The sequence below is a fragment of the Seriola lalandi genome, unplaced genomic scaffold (assembly GCF_002814215.2).
Source record: "Seriola lalandi dorsalis isolate HSWRI2012SDOR001 ecotype SW California unplaced genomic scaffold, Sedor1 jcf7180002054494, whole genome shotgun sequence".
Lineage (NCBI taxonomy): Eukaryota > Metazoa > Chordata > Actinopteri > Carangiformes > Carangidae > Seriola > Seriola lalandi.
Window position 1 is genome coordinate 433,954 of NW_019525047.1, and position 19,453 is coordinate 453,406.

Genomic DNA, 19,453 nt, shown 5'->3' on the forward strand with positions numbered 1-19,453 from the left:
TGAGATCACATCAGTCATGCTGACACAGCAGCAATGCTTACAGGCTAATTCACTTATACTGTAGCAAGGGCTTTAGAAAGAATTAAAATGATTTGTCATCAGTGGGGACATGGGGGCAGGCCTGCGCTGTATTTCATCCCGACTAATTGTTTATGTAATAACAAACTGGTAGCCACAGATTATATTTCCCTGCCTTTGTTTTGCTGCGTCTGCTCTAAATGGCACCACAACAGGGGACTTCATGCGGCGCTGCATCGGGGGTGTAGACGGACATCTTTTTTGACTGTTGCCATTTCTTGTTGCAAAATGAGGTGTGACATTTGACTTTGTTATTACAGCAATAAAAAGCGGAGCTGAGAACACAACAATCCACAAAGCTGGGCGATGTGGACTAAAGGAACAGCTTTGCTCGCAGCTGTAAGCGCAAACAGCGGTGCACGCTGGGAAATAAATACCTACAATATGTAACATCCACTGGCTGTGCGTGGGAGATGTGCAGTACATACTGTATGTGTGTGTGTTTAAATGTACCTCTGCTGTTTCTATGTAGGAATTTCGGTTGGTGTGTGTGTGTGTGTGTGTGTGTGTGTGTGTGTGTGTGTGTGTGTGTGTGTGTGTGTTGTTCTATTGTAATACTTTACTGTGGTCAGCATAATTGCATCTGAATAATGACAAGAGATGAGGGGAGAAAATGGTTTGTAATAGATGGGAGAGTTTCGACAGAATCGCGCCTTTTTATCTGAATACTACGTCCACCTACCTCCAATCTATCCGTATTTTTATTATCATAACTTTTGGATTGTAGCTATATTTTTTCTTTTCTTCTATTGCCACCTCATGCTCACCCGTCTTTCTGAACTCACGCCTTCATCTCATCCCGATGCAATTGCACCCCTCTTTCTTAACTTACTTTCCCCTCTACTGAGGATCACTACAAAGGTGTGACCAAGAGATCATGCATGAAGCTGTTATCTATAGATAACACACAGCGCTGAATTACTATATAGCTTCATGTATATCCAGGGTTTTCACCAAGTTATGTTACTTACTCCTATATATTCTTAATCTGTAGGGAGCAGCGGCCCTTCTGACTTCTCCTCAGTCCGTCGTAATCCTGCCTCGCGATCACTGATCCGACATCCCAGAGCCGTCAGAGTGAAGGAACAGCACTTCACTTGACAAGTGATTTTGTTCACATGGCCAATGATCAGAACCTCCTGCTGCGTCTTCAGGGTTCAAGTTAAAGGTTTTTGAGAAATCTCTGTCTATATGTCCTGAGTCGTTTTAATGAACACGTCTTATGACCCTGAAGGTCGCAGGTTTCAGCCAATAGAACCAAACATGTACAGCAAAACAGAAAACCAAGACGTGCACAGTTTCTTCCACTTGGTATATTATAGGATATTATTATGTGGAGAGAGGTTTTTCAAAAGCAGGTTTAGTAGCGAGGACGAGTTCAGAGTTTAGTGAAGGTTAGGGCTGCACTTCTTCTCTGATACAACATATTACTGATATCCCTGTGAGTGCAGAGGGAGCAGTAACCACACAGACAAAGACAGGGGGAGATCGCAGAGGCAACGCCCCACTCTGCTCTATTGCCATTTAACCTTTTCTCTTCCCAGTGAGCACATATTTATCGAAAGCTATCGAGAGCAGCTCGACAGCTATTGCTCCTGAAAGCATGTCAAAATACACCCCTACCGTGGTAATTAAAGACGGAACGCAAACATGCTGGGAGGGTAAATTAATTCCTCTGGGGGCGCGTGCAGAACGCCTGGCATACAATAAAACATCTAAACAAAAGGAGATGGGGAGGGATTTTCAGAGCTGACATTAAACATCAGCAGGCAAATGTCAACTAGACAAAAAAAAAAAAACAGCTCCTTTCTATTTTCATCAATACAGCTGTGTGTGTGCGCGCGCCTGTGTGAGTGTGTGCATGTGTGAAGGCAATATTTCTTTGACAGATGCCTGCAGTTCTCTGGCACGTCACTCACGCCGCAATTTAAAACGTCAGCGCATTATCATTGAGGGAGTTACATGAATGACAGCACGCAAACGCTTGTCCATACATGTGTGTTTATGTGTGTGCAACACATGCGCGCACCCACACACACACACTCACCCATCCGGAGTGTGGGGACAGAGGAGGCAATTACCAACCATGCTTTTTCACCATGCTTTATTTGCAATAACTGTCACCGGCAGAGCCTTGGCCTCCTTATCTGATTTTTATGAACATACTTGTAGGGATTATTGAGATTTGTGAAAGCACTGCTATGAAATGTGAAAGCGAGAGAGAGAGAAAAAAGAAACAGTGAAGGAGAGCAAAGTGCTAAATGGCGGGGAAAGTGATGAAATATTAACTAACTGTCTCTCACAGCGTGTAGAAGGTGGTGGAGAGAAAACAAACAAAAACAGAGAGAAAGAGATTATTAGACACTGTTTCCATGATGGACTTTTTCTAATCGCGTCATGCCTGAGGAGCTGAGAGAGTGTAGCCATCAAACTCTCACACCAACACCACTCACGAGTCGACAGGCCGGGGGCAGCCATGCATTTTTTAACACTCCTCACAGCATCATTCAGCTGCTGTCAAGGCTGCTGAGGAGAGGCATGAATCAGTTTGTTGGATCCCCACCAGTTAGCATTTGAGCGCTGGATGGAGTGGTTAAAGAGCATTTCGAGTAACCTGAAGGTCACACACGTGATGCCAGAAGCAGCCGATGACATCACGTACAGTCACAGGAAGATAACACACTTTTAACGACAGGTTCTTCAACTTAAAGCTGGGACTTTTGGGGACTTTTTAAAACAAATAGGAATGCAATATGTGTCCCATTTGTTGCTTTATGAATGGGCAAATTTAAGTAAAGATGTAGACCGATTGAAACGTAGCTAACTTCAGGGGTATGGTGCATTTCTAATTGTAAAAACAGCACATTAGCAGAGTAAAATGTGTCTCAGAGGACTATTTTTCTGCAGGTTGAACAGCTCCTATGGCGGGGTTAACAACCCAGGTGCCAGGCTGAGTATTATGGGTAGGAGGTGAGGTTGGCATCAGGGGCCTCTGGTCTGCCAAGGAGCAGTGACGTCCATAGCCCGCTGTCAGAGCCGCTGAGCGCAGGCTGGACGAGGGCAGTAGCCTCACCATCTGTTACACGACAGCCAAAGTCACCCTGTTTGTAGGCTGTGTGTCTGTGAACGGGAGTGTGTGCATGGGGAATGTGTCCATGTCAGTGTCCCGAGTGCATGTGTGCGACTGTGGGTGTGTGTGAATATGTCCAAAGCTAAAAATGGTGTCTGTTCAGTCACGTCATTTGAGGGTGTCTGTGCATGCATTTACAGGTCAGTGTGTGTGTGTGTGTGTGTGTGTGTGTGTGTGTGTGTGTGTGTCTGCTTGTGCACATCATTAGCTCTTGTTTGTGCAAGTCTGTGTGATTTTGATGTGCATGTATGAGCACGTGCAGAACACAGTTGCACAGAGAGTGCGATTACGCCTATAGCTGTATTTGTGTTTCTCTGTGCACATCCCATGCAGTCATCGGTTGGTTCTGTGCCGACACCGGCCCATCCTTACACTTTAAGAGCCATGTGTTCATATGATTCTCAACTCTCATTCTGTTCAAATACTTCGATGCACATGGACCAAAGCCACTGTTGCAACACTAAAAAACTTGGTTCAATATCAACATGAAATTACAAAATTATATCACTTATAATTCACAATCATGTTGATTTATAAGACTAGAATTACACAGAAGATACAAGAATTTAAAACCGTCTGTGCAGAAAGTTGATGGATGGAGGGAGCAGTTAAAGTCACATCAGTGCAGCCACCATGACAAATATTCCAGCTGTAATGTGATGTTACACATCAAGTGACCTTCACCAGATTCCTAAACTGAGTTCATTGCTTTTGGTGGTCTCTCTACTTGCTTGTATGTTCTTCTGCTCTTTATGAACACTTTGGTTATGTGATGTAGTTTTTTGGACGTAAGCGGAAAAGGAGGTGAAGATGTTGGTGCCACGACGCAGAGTCAGCGCGACCGCAAACCTTCAAATTTCTAGAGGCACGCGCTGGGTCAGCAGACCGACCACAGTTACATAATTATGGAGATTCGCAGGCATGCACAGGTGCTTGCGGAGCCTGCGCCAAGAAGCATGTAGCCAGCTTAATAAAGTATAATTCTCCTCTACTATCAAATAACTCATTTATAAAGAAATGTGGAAATACCAAGGTCCTGGAATATATTGTTAAAGAGAGAGAGAGAGAGAGAGAGAGAGGTATTTGTTTCCTAGTGGGAAAGCAGTGACAACACAAGGTTATATAGTGATTTGCTGAGCAGGAACTGACCACTTCTCTGGGCAGCAGGGAGTCCTCCTGGCGAGTCACCAACAGGTTCACAGTCCCACCCATGGGTGTGGCTCGTAGCAGGGCCACCACCTCTTCCTGGGTCTTACCATTAAGGTCAACTCCACTAACCTGCGCACGCACACACACACACACACACACACAGACACATGCAGTCAGAAATATACAGATAAGCACATACATACAGGCAATGATGAATACACACACAGATACACACACACTCAGAGGCAAAACTGAAATCAAAGACATCTCTGACTTTAACGAGGAGGAATCTCTGGCCTCCACATAACCTTTATGCAGATTACCGTCCTAGCCAGTTGGAGCTGGAATTAAACATGGGTTATTTCCCCCTAAAGTGAGCACTGGCTGATTTTCATGTCAGTCTGATTGAAGTATAATCAAAATATTGTTCCATCTAACCACTTTCCCCTGCAATTCAAAACTGGAGCTGGGTTGTTATAGCCATAGGGAACACAGTGTGTTTGACTCATTTCAACAAAAGCTCCATAAGATTGGATTTTGGAACAAAGCCACATTTGAAAAAAAGATGAATTAGTCTCTCAAATAAAATACAAATCTAAAAAAACACACACTCGCCGAACACTATTTAATGATTAAAGGCTGTTTAAAACTGCCACTCCACCTCCAGCAGCCGATCTCCTGCTTTAAGTCGGCCATCTTGGATGGCGGCCCCTCGAGGAAGGATGTTTTTGACATAAATGGGAGCACTGCCGCCGATGGGGACGTCTCTAGATGTGATGCTGAAGCCAAGACCCTCTGGACCTAGGAAAAAAAAAGAACAAGATTTATAGTTAGAAATGAGATGTGATATTTTACTAAACACCACAAGGTAGTCAAACAGTCAACATGTGTCTTGCTCAGGGACACTTTGTTAGGTCAGTTTACCAGAAGAAGTGCTTGAACCTGGGCAGTAAAATTGAAAGACTGCTACTATACTGTAAATCTACTACTACTGTAAATCACTAATATCACTTTTATATTTTTTATAAAAGTGATATTAGTGATTTACAGCCTTGTGAAGAGGGGGAGAATAATAAAGTTTGGTGAAGTGTTACAGCAGCTTCATGAGTTCAGAAATGTCAAGAACACAAGTTTTTTTTTTCCTCCAGGTAAACATAGTCATTCACTTTCTTGCTTTCATTTCAAAAAGTCTTGCCACTAACAGCAGACGGCAACCAACAAGGGCAACACAAAAATGTGGCTATGACAGTGATGTTGCTGAATTTTATAAATATTTACTACTTATCATTATTGCTAATAAAAGTCAGAGGGGAGCTTGAAAACTGTACCAAACCATCATATTGGTTTCACTGTGACTCTAAGAAACAGACTAGACTCATTTCTGAAAGATCCTTTTCATTACACGCTGCTGTAACACGAGCAACCGCTGGGCAGGGATCAAATTATGGTTTTCCACCGTTCTGTACCTCCAACAGTCACTACAAACCCACTGCGTTTGCCATCAGGGTGTGTCTCCCTCAGGTTTTTTAGGATGTAAAAATGAAAACATTTCCCTAACTCTAAATATAGCGTTGATGCAATGAACCAAAATTGAGTGTTTATGATAAGTGCATGTGGACTGTAAAGCCACTCTGGTAAATTATGGTCAGATTAAAAGACCGGTTATCGACCAGAATAAGCAGAGAGAAATGAGTGAGTGTGGATTGCAGAAAGCATCAAGATGATGTTCAATAACCTACATCTAAATAGCAAAAATACTGTTTTCTAAATCATCCATGTATCATGTGCCAGATGTTTTAACCAAAAGTCCTTTAGACTTTTTGGTAGAATGGCTGCACAGGAGGCTGTGTTCAAACCACATCTGGGTCAGAGCAGTCTTTTACCATATACAGATAGTTTGAAGTTTGCATAATGTACACAGCAGTGGTCTCTATTTGTACAGAAAGTTGTTTCTTATTGATGTATCCTTGAGCGAGAGCAATGTGGCTTTTTAAGGTGTGTAAGGCTAAATTCAACAGCTGAATCTGAGAAAACACTTCAGGTATCAGCTGTGCAAAGCCATTTGCCTTAGGTTTTAAGACTGACCTTTAAGGTTCATCAAATGAATATGAATTGCTGGTCTGGAGGAAGTGGACAAATACAATAAGGGATAACTAAAAGTGTCTCAGGGCTGACCTTTTCTACTGACCAGACCCAAATTTGTCAAATAAAAGCAAGAAAAGGTTTCAAATGTCAGCTGAGGAATGAGGTAACGCAAATAAATCGTGTTTGTTGGTTATTCTTTGACAGAATATTTAAAAATTCAATAGCCACGCTCCATAATCTTATCAGATGAGTCATTAAGAGCCGTGCTCAGACAGATAGATTCCACCGTTCATAACCTAGCCGCTGGCGTTTCCACCAGTCAAGTGGGAAAGTAGCGTTATGTGGTTTCAGCGGAGACTTTTCTGATGGTAACAACAGTGATTAGTATTCATGTCAAAGAAGCTGCTCATTTCACAGAGCTGTCAGCACCTCTGATGGTTCATCATGACCTACTTTTCCCCACTATGTCTCTCTGGCAGTCTGTCGAACTGTCGGCCGTCTCGCTGACAGTAATGGTGTTGAACAAGAAAGAGAGAGAGAAGTGCGGATGGCAACTTTTCTCGTGGCTTCTGCACACAAACAAACTTGAGCAAAGGTGATGAAGAAGTTGCTTGTTAAGTCAGAAAGTTGAGCCACTGAAGACGGTGATGCGCTATGATCTCTCTCTATCGATGGAGCGCGATTACCAAGCAGACGGAAACAGCTGCCGTCATTAATGTTGAATGTTAAATCTGCACTTTGTCTTTATGAGCGACAAACTTTTTTTAAATTAAGGCTGCCATGGCAATCGGTTCCCTTCTCTGCGCAATTTGCGATAATGAAACTATAGAGACGGGGGAATAAAATAATGCAAACTTAATTTCCAACTAAAAAAGTGGCTGCATTTCTTAAGATTTCTAAATGAAGTTTTGCCGATCATTATTTTGAGAATGTGCCTACAGTTTCCTGTTATCCTGGATAAGCTGCATATTATGGTGCCCCCCCCAACTCTCTACCCCCACCCTATGCCAATCTCTGGCCTGCACACAAGCCTAATGAACAGAATCAAACTTCTGCCCATTGTAAGATCCAGTCGTTAACGGTCTCCAATCAGGCAATTAGGAGAATGCATCTCTAATAGGCCTGCAGTAATTAACCACTGACGTCTTTATTTTGGGTAATAGAAGACCAGGATAAAAGTAATTGTATCCCTTTCTGGATTAGTAGGAATCCTGGCTCCAATAAGCCAATTAAACAGCAAACATGAGGAGAGGCTGAGGCACATTAGAATGACTTAATGGGGTGCATATGTCCTTTTCAACTGCAGTATTTGATTAAGGCACTCTTGTTAATTTGCTATGCAAGATCTGCTCCTGCCACTCAGAACTGTGCAGCCACTTAGTCCGAAACACAACAGTTACAATGAGTCAACAACAAAACTGCTGAACCCGATCTGAATGTACATTAGTAGAGATAAAGCCCAGTGGTTATCGAATGGAACCGTCAAAATGGATTTCAGAGGCACATTTCCACACTTTCAGATTTAAATTTCCGTTTCAACAACATGTGCGTGATAATTCGTCTCCATTAACGTTTACAAATGGCTTGAAGTTTACAAGTGAGGCACATCCGTTCCCGTAAGCCCCATTTAAATCATGAGCAATAATCTCAAAAACCATTTCTGTCACTCGGGCAAAAAGCATACTTTTAAGAATGATGAGTGGTGTTGAATTAGACCATGAAGCAATGTGGCTAGTGAAAATAAACTGAACTACTGGCATCGGTCCTCTTCCTGGAGCTCCACCAACATCTCCCCGGCTCGGTTTCACTGAAATGAGAGGCTTGTGTGCAGACAAAAAGGGAGGAATTTTATCACATTATAAACAAATAAATATAACTTGCACTGCAGTGCTCGGGGACCTTTGCCAAACATATTAGAAGCAGCTTGTGACTGTATTTCCCCAGAGGTTTGTTGCATTTAGCCCGCGCTGCTGCCCTCACTTGCCGCTCTATTCCCTGAAGTCACTGCTAAGGCCCCGGTGCCAGCTTTCAACGAAACATCTGCTCCCTCCGACGAAAAAAAAAAAAAAAAAATGGAGCAAGAAAAGAGAGAGAGAGAGAGCAAGAGAGAGAGAGAGCGAGTCCCCTCAGCACCGGTTCTGCTCGTCAATACGGGTACAGATACGGAAGTGATGAAAATGAGAAGGGGGCCTGGCAGTGAACTCACCACAGTGGTTGGCGAAAGATGTACAACTGCTCCAGTATCACAAGCCTGTCGGCAAACAAGCCGACCTCAGCTGGAGGCAGACTGATTGCTGAATCTCAATATTTCAGCCACAAGATCGTGGTGCTGCAGCCCGAGTGAATCAAAGCACGACTCTGTTTTCAACAAGAGGTTGATCTGTGTTTGCGTTTGGCTTGCACTGTTAAACAAACCCCAGAGGCAAGAAGAGATTTCGGAGTATTTCCTGAGAGATTTTCGGTTTTTCTTTAGCCTCCGCGAACCTACTGTTTACTGTGGAGAAAATACATTCATACATGTGATGAGACGGCCCTTTGTTCCCTTTGACTCACTGAGGATGAGAGACAGAGTCAAACCACTGTCACTGTCTATGTGACTACTCCTTCCATTTGCTAAAGTTAGCCACATCATGGATTTGATTATTACTCTGATGAAAATGCTGAAAGATCTTCACTTTTACGACCATGCAGCCATGTGACCGCTGGCTCTCACCTTTCTTCAGCTGGATGTTGAGTCTGCGACCTTTGTTCTTCAGGTAGGAGCTGGCGGACGGGTTCGTGCTTATCCTGCGCTGCAGGGAGGGGGAGGGGGCCGACGCCGTCCTGGTGATCATGGTGTGGGACAACATGGTGTACCTTCGGCTCGGCTCCGGAGTGCTTCCTGCCAGGGGACCCGGGTGACTACAGGAGCAAGACAAAGATCTTTTACCTACTAAAATAAATTGTAATGTAATAGGATGGAAAATTAAACAGTATTTCTTTCGTATCATTTTGGTATCTTCTGTGTGTTTGTGAATTCACTAGTAATAGGTCATCATTTTACAAATGATAACGCATCGATTTCAACAGCAATCTGAACAGGAACGGGAATATTTTCATCATGATATTCTGCAAAATCATATTCAGAAAAACTTCTGAATAAACATCAAGACAACTTCAAGCCCCTATTTGTAATAATGATGGTGTTGGCAGTGGACAAGTGCAAACATGTAGCCTGGATCAATGGGTTGGTCAAAATGTAGTTGTCCAGTCAATAATTTATCGGTTGACAAATTGCTTGCAGCGTTGGAGTGGTTACTTTGTGTTCTGATGCTGTGCTCTGCTAACTGGATTCATCCACTCTGTGTCTGCGTCTGTCTTATGTCACTGGAAGATGTTTTTATTTCTTTTTATTTTGAGCTAATAATAAATGCTGCTTGAAACTGAGCATATCCCAAACTATATACTATACTATATACTGCTATACTGTAAAGTACAATGACACAGACCTACTTGAACACCAACATGTTTAGTTTTCTGCAATTAGGCCAGAGGCATTACAGAAAGTAATAGTAATCAGTGGCATATACCAAATTGGCTGTTGATGAGATAATAGGTGTCAGGTAGAAACTCTTGCTCCCTTTTATTGTGGAGCTTTTAAACTACGATGGATTCAGAGTGAAGATATTACGTGCAATGGAAACTGCGGCACCCTGAGACTGTTTAGATATAAAATTTTTGTTTAATTTAATTTATCCAATCAGAAGGGCAACTTTCATTTCATGCTTGAGGACAGCCCTGCAGATGTCTTAACGCCTTGAACATACCGCGGATGCAGCTGCAGACTTTCACGTGGACAGCCAACTTGTGTGGCTTCTATACACGCTACGATCGGAAGGTGGACATTTTCTATACAAGTGCCCTAGAAAAAACTGTGGCCGATCTCCCAACAGCACAAAGAAGAGCTACTGTGTATCTTGTGTTAGGCTGAACAACATGAACAAGTCAAAAATAGAAAACAGTGTGTGCAACAGCTCAACAAGAATAGCACCAAGGTTGTGGAAGACAGTACATACATCATGACATATGAACAGCACAGGAGCGCCCAGTTTTTCTGGTGCATGCACATTCGGCACGCATCATGCGGCGCGGACAGTCTGCATGCTCTCAAATTTTGGGCTGCACAGAGACATGCACATGGGTTCATGCAGACCCCCGTGGAATTAGGCAGAAACTATGTCAGAAACTGTCTTTCGACATCCTTTGCAGGACAAACAACAACAACAAAATGTTTGCTGTGGGGACCAGAACATATGAGGCAACTCATGCACAGAAACAAAAAGAAGGTCAAACCTACTTGTGATTGAGGCCAGGTTGTGGTCCAGGCCTGGACGCCGGCCCGCCCACTAGACTGGACCTTTCCCCCGCCTGCAGAGAGGTTTGGCTGAAGTAGACTCTGTTGGACTGGTGTGGGCTGAGTTCGCTCTGGCCTGACAGCAGCTCGTACTGCCTCTTCATGGCTGCGGGGACCACGTGGAAGAGGATGACCGGGGAGCGCATCGCCTGCTTGAAAATGTTCTGGGCTCTGGAAGGTGATGCAGATGGAGCGTGGAGGTCATGCAGACAGAAATGATTTAGCTTTAACATGATAAGAGATACTAGTACAATAATGTACTATCATAGCTTGGCAGATATAGAGGGATAAGGAAGGTTATGATGTACTGCATGTTGAGAGGCGGTAGGGAGAGTTGAGGTTACCATGGCTAAACACAGGGCTACTCACCGTATAACACCATAACACCAGAGAAGAGAAAATACATTATCTATAATTACCAGCATCAAGACGGGAGAGAGATAAGGAATGTGAATGAAGTATTATATATCGTGTATTCTATATTATTCCAGAGAAATATACTGTATGTAGAGTACCTAACTCTGTCTACAGTAGTAGTCTGTGTGTTTGTGTGCGTCTGTGCAGTTAGAGATGAATGGACATGAGTTGACTCAACAATCACAACAGAGATGATGAATCATGCATCAGGGAGGCTTTCCAGACAATGAGCTTCCAAAGTAAGGAGACAGGCACTTCATTCCTTAGACAAAATAAGAAGAAGAAAAAAGCCAAAACACACACTGGGTCTCATGTGAATTTTGGGTTTAAATAAGCCAAGACAAGAGCTCAACATCGCTGCCTGAGCAAGAGTTGTTTAGTCTGGTTTGTCGGCGGCACTTAGCATATAGATAGGCTTGCCACAAGCGAGCCACGCAGCAGCGCAAGAGGTTTGGTGGATGTCTGGAATCCAACTACCCCAGACTCCTGTTTCCCCCATTACCATGCCGGTAATACCATGCTGATTCTATCCAAATGACAGCCGCTAAGTTTCTTCCACCCCAGCACACAGCACTTCACTCAAGCGGTGTCACGGAGGCGAGATGTGAACGCACTTCTGCGGGATTTGGTTTCTCCCATCTTTATTCTTATTGGAATTTTTACAAAAATCACCCAGATGTGCGCGCTGAGGGGGGCGACGACTGAGCGAGCGCATGTGCGTTGTTGTGCGCAAATGTTTCCACGTGCACATATACAGTGCCATCACTCCAGTAATCAACCTCCACGCGAGCCTGATTGAATAATAAATTACCCCATCAATGCATCATTACTTTCAGTTATTCTAAGCGCCTCAAAATATTTATCTGTGCAAAACAATCCGAAGAGATTAGACTATCACTTTAAATTGTCGCTCTCTGTGTGGCGCACAATCAAGGGGGGGGGTGGGGGTGGGGGCAGATGGAGAGAAAAGTTTAGCTCCTTCACCTCATTACAAACATCACGCTGGTGAGGAGTGTGTGTTTGGCAGAGGAGGGTAAGTGCGGAACGCTAAAAAACATCACATCACTCCCTCGTGGATTTGGTTCGAAATCCTCTTTCACAGTAGAAAAGGTTTGGGAGGAAATTGGAATGTTTACTAATGACAACAGCATTGTTTTGAAAAGAAGAAAAAAAAAAGAAGAATGTGAAAACCTTAGTGGCTCTGTACACAGTCTGATGAACACATTAGCATAATGTGGTGAGGTAACTGATAGAAGGAGTTTTAAAAGCTGCCGAAGACAGCGATGAAATTAAAAAACACATTTTGACAGTGGTAGATTGGTTCAAGAGGAAAAAAAAATGGGTGGTTCCTGAATCTACTTCTGAACGCAGAGGAATTCCAGATATCATTTCAGTCAGCCATCCAGCACGGTGGCTACGTCCGGCCCAGTATGACTGCAGGCTGGACTTCCGTTAGCAGGAATATAGGCTATTTCTTCCCGCGGAGGAGCGGATGATAAGCGAGCGAGCCGAGCCGACCACCTCCGCTGCACTGCCTCCAGAACTCAGCCTGGAGGAGAAGCAATCTATTTCTCACCCTGGCACACGCATCGCATGTGCGTGCGCACACACACACACACACACACACACACACACACACACACACACACACACACACACACAGGGGGTGTAGATAAGACTTTATAGTTCGGTGTCACTGCATGTGTGTCAGAGCATGTGCAAGTGTGTGTGAGAGTCCGCACATTCGGGCGTGTGCCAGAGAAGGGTGGCTTTGGGTAAATGGGGAGAAAACTCCCAGGATTGTATCTTCTTTCCACTTTAGGAAATGAAGGGGAGCGATGAATCGATAGAAATGAATGGAGAGGAGAGTGTAGGGCAGTTTTGGATCAGAGGGCGAAGCGGTGGTGAAGGACTGCAGGTCACTGAGACCTATTACAGGAAGGCCAACAAGTCAGTAATATTTCTGTTTCATTGTGCAGCTGTGTGGCTGTCACGTCTCTCTGCAGCTCTCAGCACTTCCACTGCGTATCGCACAGTGGACAGAGCTTCAGAATCACACTGTGTGTCCCAGTTTTCATAGGAGATAGTGAAGGAAAATTTTAAATCAGCACGGTATCCAGTGCAGCTAACAAGAAGATGAGAAACTGAAATCACAGTATTTGAAAAGCTACTGGAAGCAGAAAATTTACAATCATCAGTATAAGGCCGACTTTTTGGAGCTTACTGTTCGAAGCGCAGGTTGCGGATGTCTCCCTGATTGATCTTGATTATGCAGTCATTCTCCTGGAAGAGACGCTCCTGTTCAGCTTTGCCTCCCTGCTCCAGACGTTTCACGAGCAAACCCTGAGTCCTGCAAATCATCACACAACAGGTTACAGATAGAAAACGTACCGTATCAGTCACACCATATGCAGTCACATATCGATACGCTGAACAGCGGGCGGGCAGTTGCGAGCCTCGTCCCCTGCATAAGAGAGGTAGAGACAGCGTACAGAGCGGTAGAACAGAGGGTTTGGAGGAGGGAAAACGTGAGAATTAATGATGAGCATTATCCAAAATATGAACTAAATGTTTTAAATATCCAAAACTGACATCAGTTGCTGCTGTACGTATCACTTGTTACTTGTGGAAGAAATTCTCCTTGAATGTTGAGAGCCTTTAATTCACACAGAATGGAGAGAAGACACCAACATGGTTGTTCTCCAGACACTTCCACCCACCCTTGCTTTATATACTGTCAGGCAAACAGAAGAACGACAGCTGCTGACTCAATGACAAGGTGGGCTCGGTCAATCATACGTTGAGGTGTTGATCATGCCTTTTTCCATGCAATGCCCCTTTGTTGTTAAATTCTCAGTTGGCTCTCATGTGACATCCAACAGCCAAAACAAGATACTTCGGAATTCACATAATAACTAAGTTTAAAAAAATTTTGCGCCTACATAATAAAGCAAAAATATGTATCAATTAATGATAAGTAAAAAAAATATCATAGCTCAAGTATTTAATTTGAACTATTCAAATTGTTTGCATTTTTGTAATAAGATAAATTCCTCATCTGAATCACTGTCACTTTAAATGGATTTCATGGTGCCCATTCTGACATAGGATATAGGTGTGGTTCACTATCATTACTTGGTTACATCTTTTCTCCTCCCAGTATCCTGCCTATCCATCTATATACAGTATATGAATCAACCAGCAACAAAGAGCTGCTGTGACACATGAAAAGTTTTTTGGGGAAAGTAAGTAAGTTTCCAAAGTGAGTTTATCCCTATTACTTTCGTGCTCTACTGTCAACAAAAGTTAACTTTAAGCTTGGATAAAGACCTGGATTCTCCTGCGGCCTGGAGAAGCAACGCGTTACTAACGCAATTTTAAGCCTCTGTCCGTCCCTCCGTCCTCCGCTCCGACTGCCTGCCTATCTGTGGGCCGGTCTGAGAAAATGACGGGCCGGCTTGCCTGAGGTAATCCAGAACAGCAGCTATAAGAGATCATTTCACGGTGTCTGAGGAAACACCGCAGTGCTGTAATAGATACCCGAGCTGTTTCCACAGCAGTGCCATCTCAGCAATCCCCTTCACAAAAAAAAAAAGGCAACCTTTACCTTCAGATATGCCACCCCTCTCCCCCTGCTCTAAATAAATACATCAGTGAGCTCTGTGGGACTATAGTTAGGCCCTGAGGATAAACACATGCGAAGATATCTGATGTGCGCTCGCACAGCAGAACTACAAACTCCATCCGTCTCTCAGGTGCCAGATGCCTGAGGAAGCAGGTGGACTGGCTGAGCGCAAACGTTTGGTGTCCTTGCATAAACTGACGAAAAAAAAAAAAGTATGGAGGCTTACTTTTGGGAAATGAAAAATAAATGATGAAATATATCACAGCCAAAACCATTAAGAAGCCAACCAAAGATACAGCAATTCACACTGCAATCAACAGTTTATCTGCGGCAAGGACAGGTGCTGCGAGCTTTTGGTGATTTCCTGTTATTTCCTCCCAGCGGCGGAGTAAGTGCTGTTGTTTATGTGTCATGTCGCTGGACACGTAAACAACAGCACATTTAAAAATTGTGACCCTGTTTGCCGCAGACATCAAGGGGCAGATTTTGCAGAGCTCTTTAGCATTTGAGCCAAACAGGGGCCACTCTCAGAACATTGCTCTAATTGGCTGCATAATGTGGACATCCACGCTCACGCCGCAGACTCATCTCAGCTGCTCCATGGGGGTGAATGGTTCAGCGTTAAGTTGAAATTAAAGATCACAAAAGGCCTTTCCCCCTCCTTCTCAGTGTCTGAGATGGCGCAGCCAGGTCAGCTTAAGTGTGTTGAACGGAGAGTAATTGCGGGTGGGGTGGAAGTGGACATGATTGTGCTTTATCTCCATAAGTGTTGGCAGCTCGAAAACAAAGTATCGCGCGCACAGATACAACATGGACACACTCTAATGACTTCTGATCTGGTAGCAGACCAGAGACAGGAGATAAAGGAGTTTTGGTTGATCCCTAATCAGTATTCGAAGCAGCAGTTGGGAGGATTGGGGATAAAACGGCATCTTTTAGGGATTTGAAGAAGATGATGATTTCATAAAAGCACCATTATTGTGATGACTGTAATGCACTGCCACCCTCTCAATTCCTTCCCGTCTCACTGATGGGTTTCTTTTTTTTGTAGATACTTATCAGTTACTTTGGGGAAAGCAGGAGAGCTGAAGCATAATCTTAATGGCATTCTCATAGGCTGAAAGTCAGTGAGTTCATTAGGCGTCAGATATAAGCACAAGGAGTTTGTAGTTTAGAAGATTCTCTGCAGACTGTGGAGAAAAACACTGTATGAGGCTCTGCAGGATCCTACTCTCTATAGAACACGAGGAACGGCATTGTCCGATGGCTTTACTCCATCTTGTGGCTGGGCAGCAGTGCTGAGAGGGGATTTGAAGGGAGGCCACCTGCTCTCTTCGACTGCCTTTAATCAAATAATAATCCAATCAGGATCCATTTGTGCACAGCAATTATGTCCGTAGTTTGTTTACAATTAAAACTGGTCATGGAATGAGAAGTTCATTAAGCAGAGAATGTATCTGCGAGGCTGTGTGTGCATTTGTGTGTGAGTGTGTGCAGTTTATTTATGTGCGCACACAGCGCTCAAGGTAGATCAGCACTGCTCAGTAACTATTTGCATGTGTGCAATAAAAAGAGGAAGACAGCAGGAGACAGTGTTGGAATACACCTCTCGGAGTCACACCGTACTGCTCACAGTTGCACGGGTGTAAGTTCATTTTCAGATAAGGATCTGTGCGTTTCGGGTGTGTGTCTGTGTGAGTGTGTGTGTGGAAGAGAGAGACAGAGAGATACTGTCTGCTGGAGTGACAGAGTCTCTAAGCTCTCTCCTGCAGATGTCTTCCCCTCCTGCTTGGATCTAACTTGATGTCAGAGCAGCGAAGCAGAATGCAGGCAGCCGATGCTGGAGCGCCTGCAGCTCCTCGTTTGCTGTCTGGTTTTGCTGGCTGTCTGACCCCTGCGTCCCTGGTCTAGACACTAATGACAGCCCGCTGAGCCTAATGCTTCTTGTCCTAGTGCACAGGAAAGAGCCGGGCCAGGCCATTAGCATCATCCTACTGACCAGACGCTAAGTCTTATCATGTCTGAAGTTAATTGAAGGCTCTGATAGCTATTAGTGGCGTCCTTAGCTGATGGAGAAGAAATTTACTGGCCATGCAGCATCACTGCTATATCTTACAAGATGCAGTCCGAGTTTGTGGGCACACAGAGTAGCTTAAGGACAATAGTGTGTATAATAAATTGTTGGATTTGAACTTTACTTAAGCAATATTGCTCACTGAAGTTTTATGAACGCTCCATTTACTTTGCTGCCACTCACCATTAATCATTATTTTCCTGCTCTGACTCAGGATAACTCAAAGTGTCACAGCTTCTGAGAGGGAGTCAATCACACGAGGTCAGAGCTAAATATAGTTTCCTGACACTTGCTTATAAACAGCAATGGGATTAGTGTCCCAAAGAAATGACATGCAGCAGTCTTCAATGACAGCCATCGTCATCCCATTTCATCTCCTCGCCCCGTCTTTTCACCTCAGTCCCCTGCCTCCCTCCTCCAGCACTGAGCAGTCACATTCACCTTGGTGGCGTGCCAGTCCCTTGGCGTGCAGCAGGGATCTGTGTTATACACAGGCTTTTAGTTTGATTACATCTGGCCACTTCCTCTTTCCTTTTTTTTTTTTTTCTAGAAATAAACCATAAACTGGGGAGTGTTACACCTCTTGTCCCCCCGTCAACGACATTGGCTCAAAAAAGGCAAAAGGAAGCAGTGTGAATCACCTTGAAGGCAGAGGGGACACCACTGTGACATAGGTTAGAATAAAAGAAAAGCATAAGAAGACTTGGAAAAACTGTGCAGTCAAGAGCAAAACTACTTTCATCTGTTCTCCTTCCCACTGGGGGCTTCTGAGCTGTGGGATGTGAGCAGTGATGGGTGTTGGTGTGTAGTTTCAGCAGTGAGGCTCAAAGAAATAAAAAAAGATAGCCAGAAGAATTGGAGTCAATGAAAAAGACAGCCTAGAGTAACATGTAGAAAGAGATGAATAAGAAAGAACAAAAAATAAAGAGTTAGAGAAAGTGAGAAAAAAAATGAGTAAAATGGTGCGTAAAAGCAAAAAGAGAGCAACATCCACTGGGCTTCGACACAAAGGCTGCAGGAGACATATTGGATGGTGAAACTAACCAGCTATTGTTGTACACTAAGCTGCATTGATTCCCAGATTTCTCTCCTTTCTTTTACCTGACATCCTGCGAACTGAAAGGCACTACGTGGATCCCCAGGGGCCCTCCTTCATTGGACACCTCGACCGGCTTGAGCATGCCTCTGCGGGACGATGATGGATGTGGCCGAAAAGAAGGGGGGGGGGGGAGACGACATGCATGAATAAAAAAATAACAAGAATGACAAGAAAATGCAGAAAAGCAGGATATAAAAGACAACACGGTCAAACATGACAAGGTGTATGGGATGGGGATGGAGGGGGGGGGTTGTTGGTGCTGCATTGTGTTTCCTATACAAAGTCATCCATTTCAAAGTCAGGCTGCTGGACCTCAGGGTCGATTAGGGACCCAAATGGAGACTCCAATTAAGTGATTAAGATCAGACTGTTGTGCTAAAAGAGAACAAATTAATTGAAAATGTGTTAAGGAGGGAGGAGGAGGGGGAGGAGGTTAATTTGTGGAGATAAAGACGTGAAGACAAAGGAACACAAGTAACCGTATATGTAGATGTGTGTGGTGATTTTGATGGAGGAAGGCCTCGGTGTTGATGTGAGGTTTGTGTTGTCATTGTCATATGATGATGATATATGATATGATTATGTTGAGGTAATTTAATGCTGGTATTCTCACATACAGTATATCCCCATCTCTGGTATTTTTTGGAATATATTATAAAAATGTTATTTCCCTCCCTCACCTCTGGTCATATACAGCCATACAGACAGTTCTAGCTTTATTTATTTCCAGAAAAACACAGCAATGGTTTTTAAATTTAATTGTTCAGAGCAGTGAGGACTGCAAACACAATTCTATTGCTGTGGTTGGATGAGGTTTGGATGGATAACACTGATACTCCTGTTTACCAGGAGGGGGTAGGTGAGGAAGTTTGTTTTTTTTTGGAATTTGGGTAAACCAACGTTTTCAGATGGACTGTGTGGTATATAAGTGGTCAGGGGGGGGTTGTTGGGTGGCCAACTCACTCTAGACTTAACACCGGTGAATGCTCCAATGAGGAGTCGGCCCTTCCTACTGGCTCTATCCGCTCAATCCTCCTTTCTTGTTTCCTTTGCTCTTCTTCCTGCTCCTCCTAAAAAGAAAGAAAGAAAAAAGAAAATAAATCATTAAAAAAACTGTTTGAGGTCTATAAAAAAAGCTCACACCCTCTGTCCTTGTTTCTGTTTGGCTGCGCTTGCATCCTGCACCCCACCTCTCCTGCCTATATCTCTCCCCTGGCTTTTAATACAATTACCTCTGTTCTAAATCAAAGGAGACTTCAGTAGAGGACAGACTGGGGTCCTGATGCTGCAGCAGGAGCATCCCTCCCCAGCCCAAAAAACCTCAGTAACTGTTAGTGACACAGCGGCCCTGATCAATCGCCCAAGCTCAATCAATCAGGTCTGGCCCGGGGCGTGGCACCGCT

At 44.0% G+C, this 19,453-nt stretch overlaps 1 protein-coding gene across 2 annotated transcripts in view; it reads right to left on the bottom strand.

The window, feature by feature from the left end:
- Positions 1–19,453, bottom strand: part of LOC111659829 (partitioning defective 3 homolog) — a 343,091-nt gene that overhangs the window by 160,515 nt on the left and 163,123 nt on the right. For both annotated transcript variants that reach the window (XM_087175758.1, XM_023412895.2), the window contains exons 6-12: positions 19,014–19,120; positions 18,053–18,136; positions 13,477–13,602; positions 10,779–11,006; positions 9,156–9,343; positions 5,019–5,158; positions 4,358–4,486 (exon numbers count right to left, since the gene is read on the bottom strand). In XM_087175758.1, the coding sequence (XP_087031884.1) occupies positions 4,358–4,486; positions 5,019–5,158; positions 9,156–9,343; positions 10,779–11,006; positions 13,477–13,602; positions 18,053–18,136; positions 19,014–19,120 (1,002 nt within the window). The remainder of the gene's footprint in view (positions 1–4,357; positions 4,487–5,018; positions 5,159–9,155; positions 9,344–10,778; positions 11,007–13,476; positions 13,603–18,052; positions 18,137–19,013; positions 19,121–19,453) is intronic.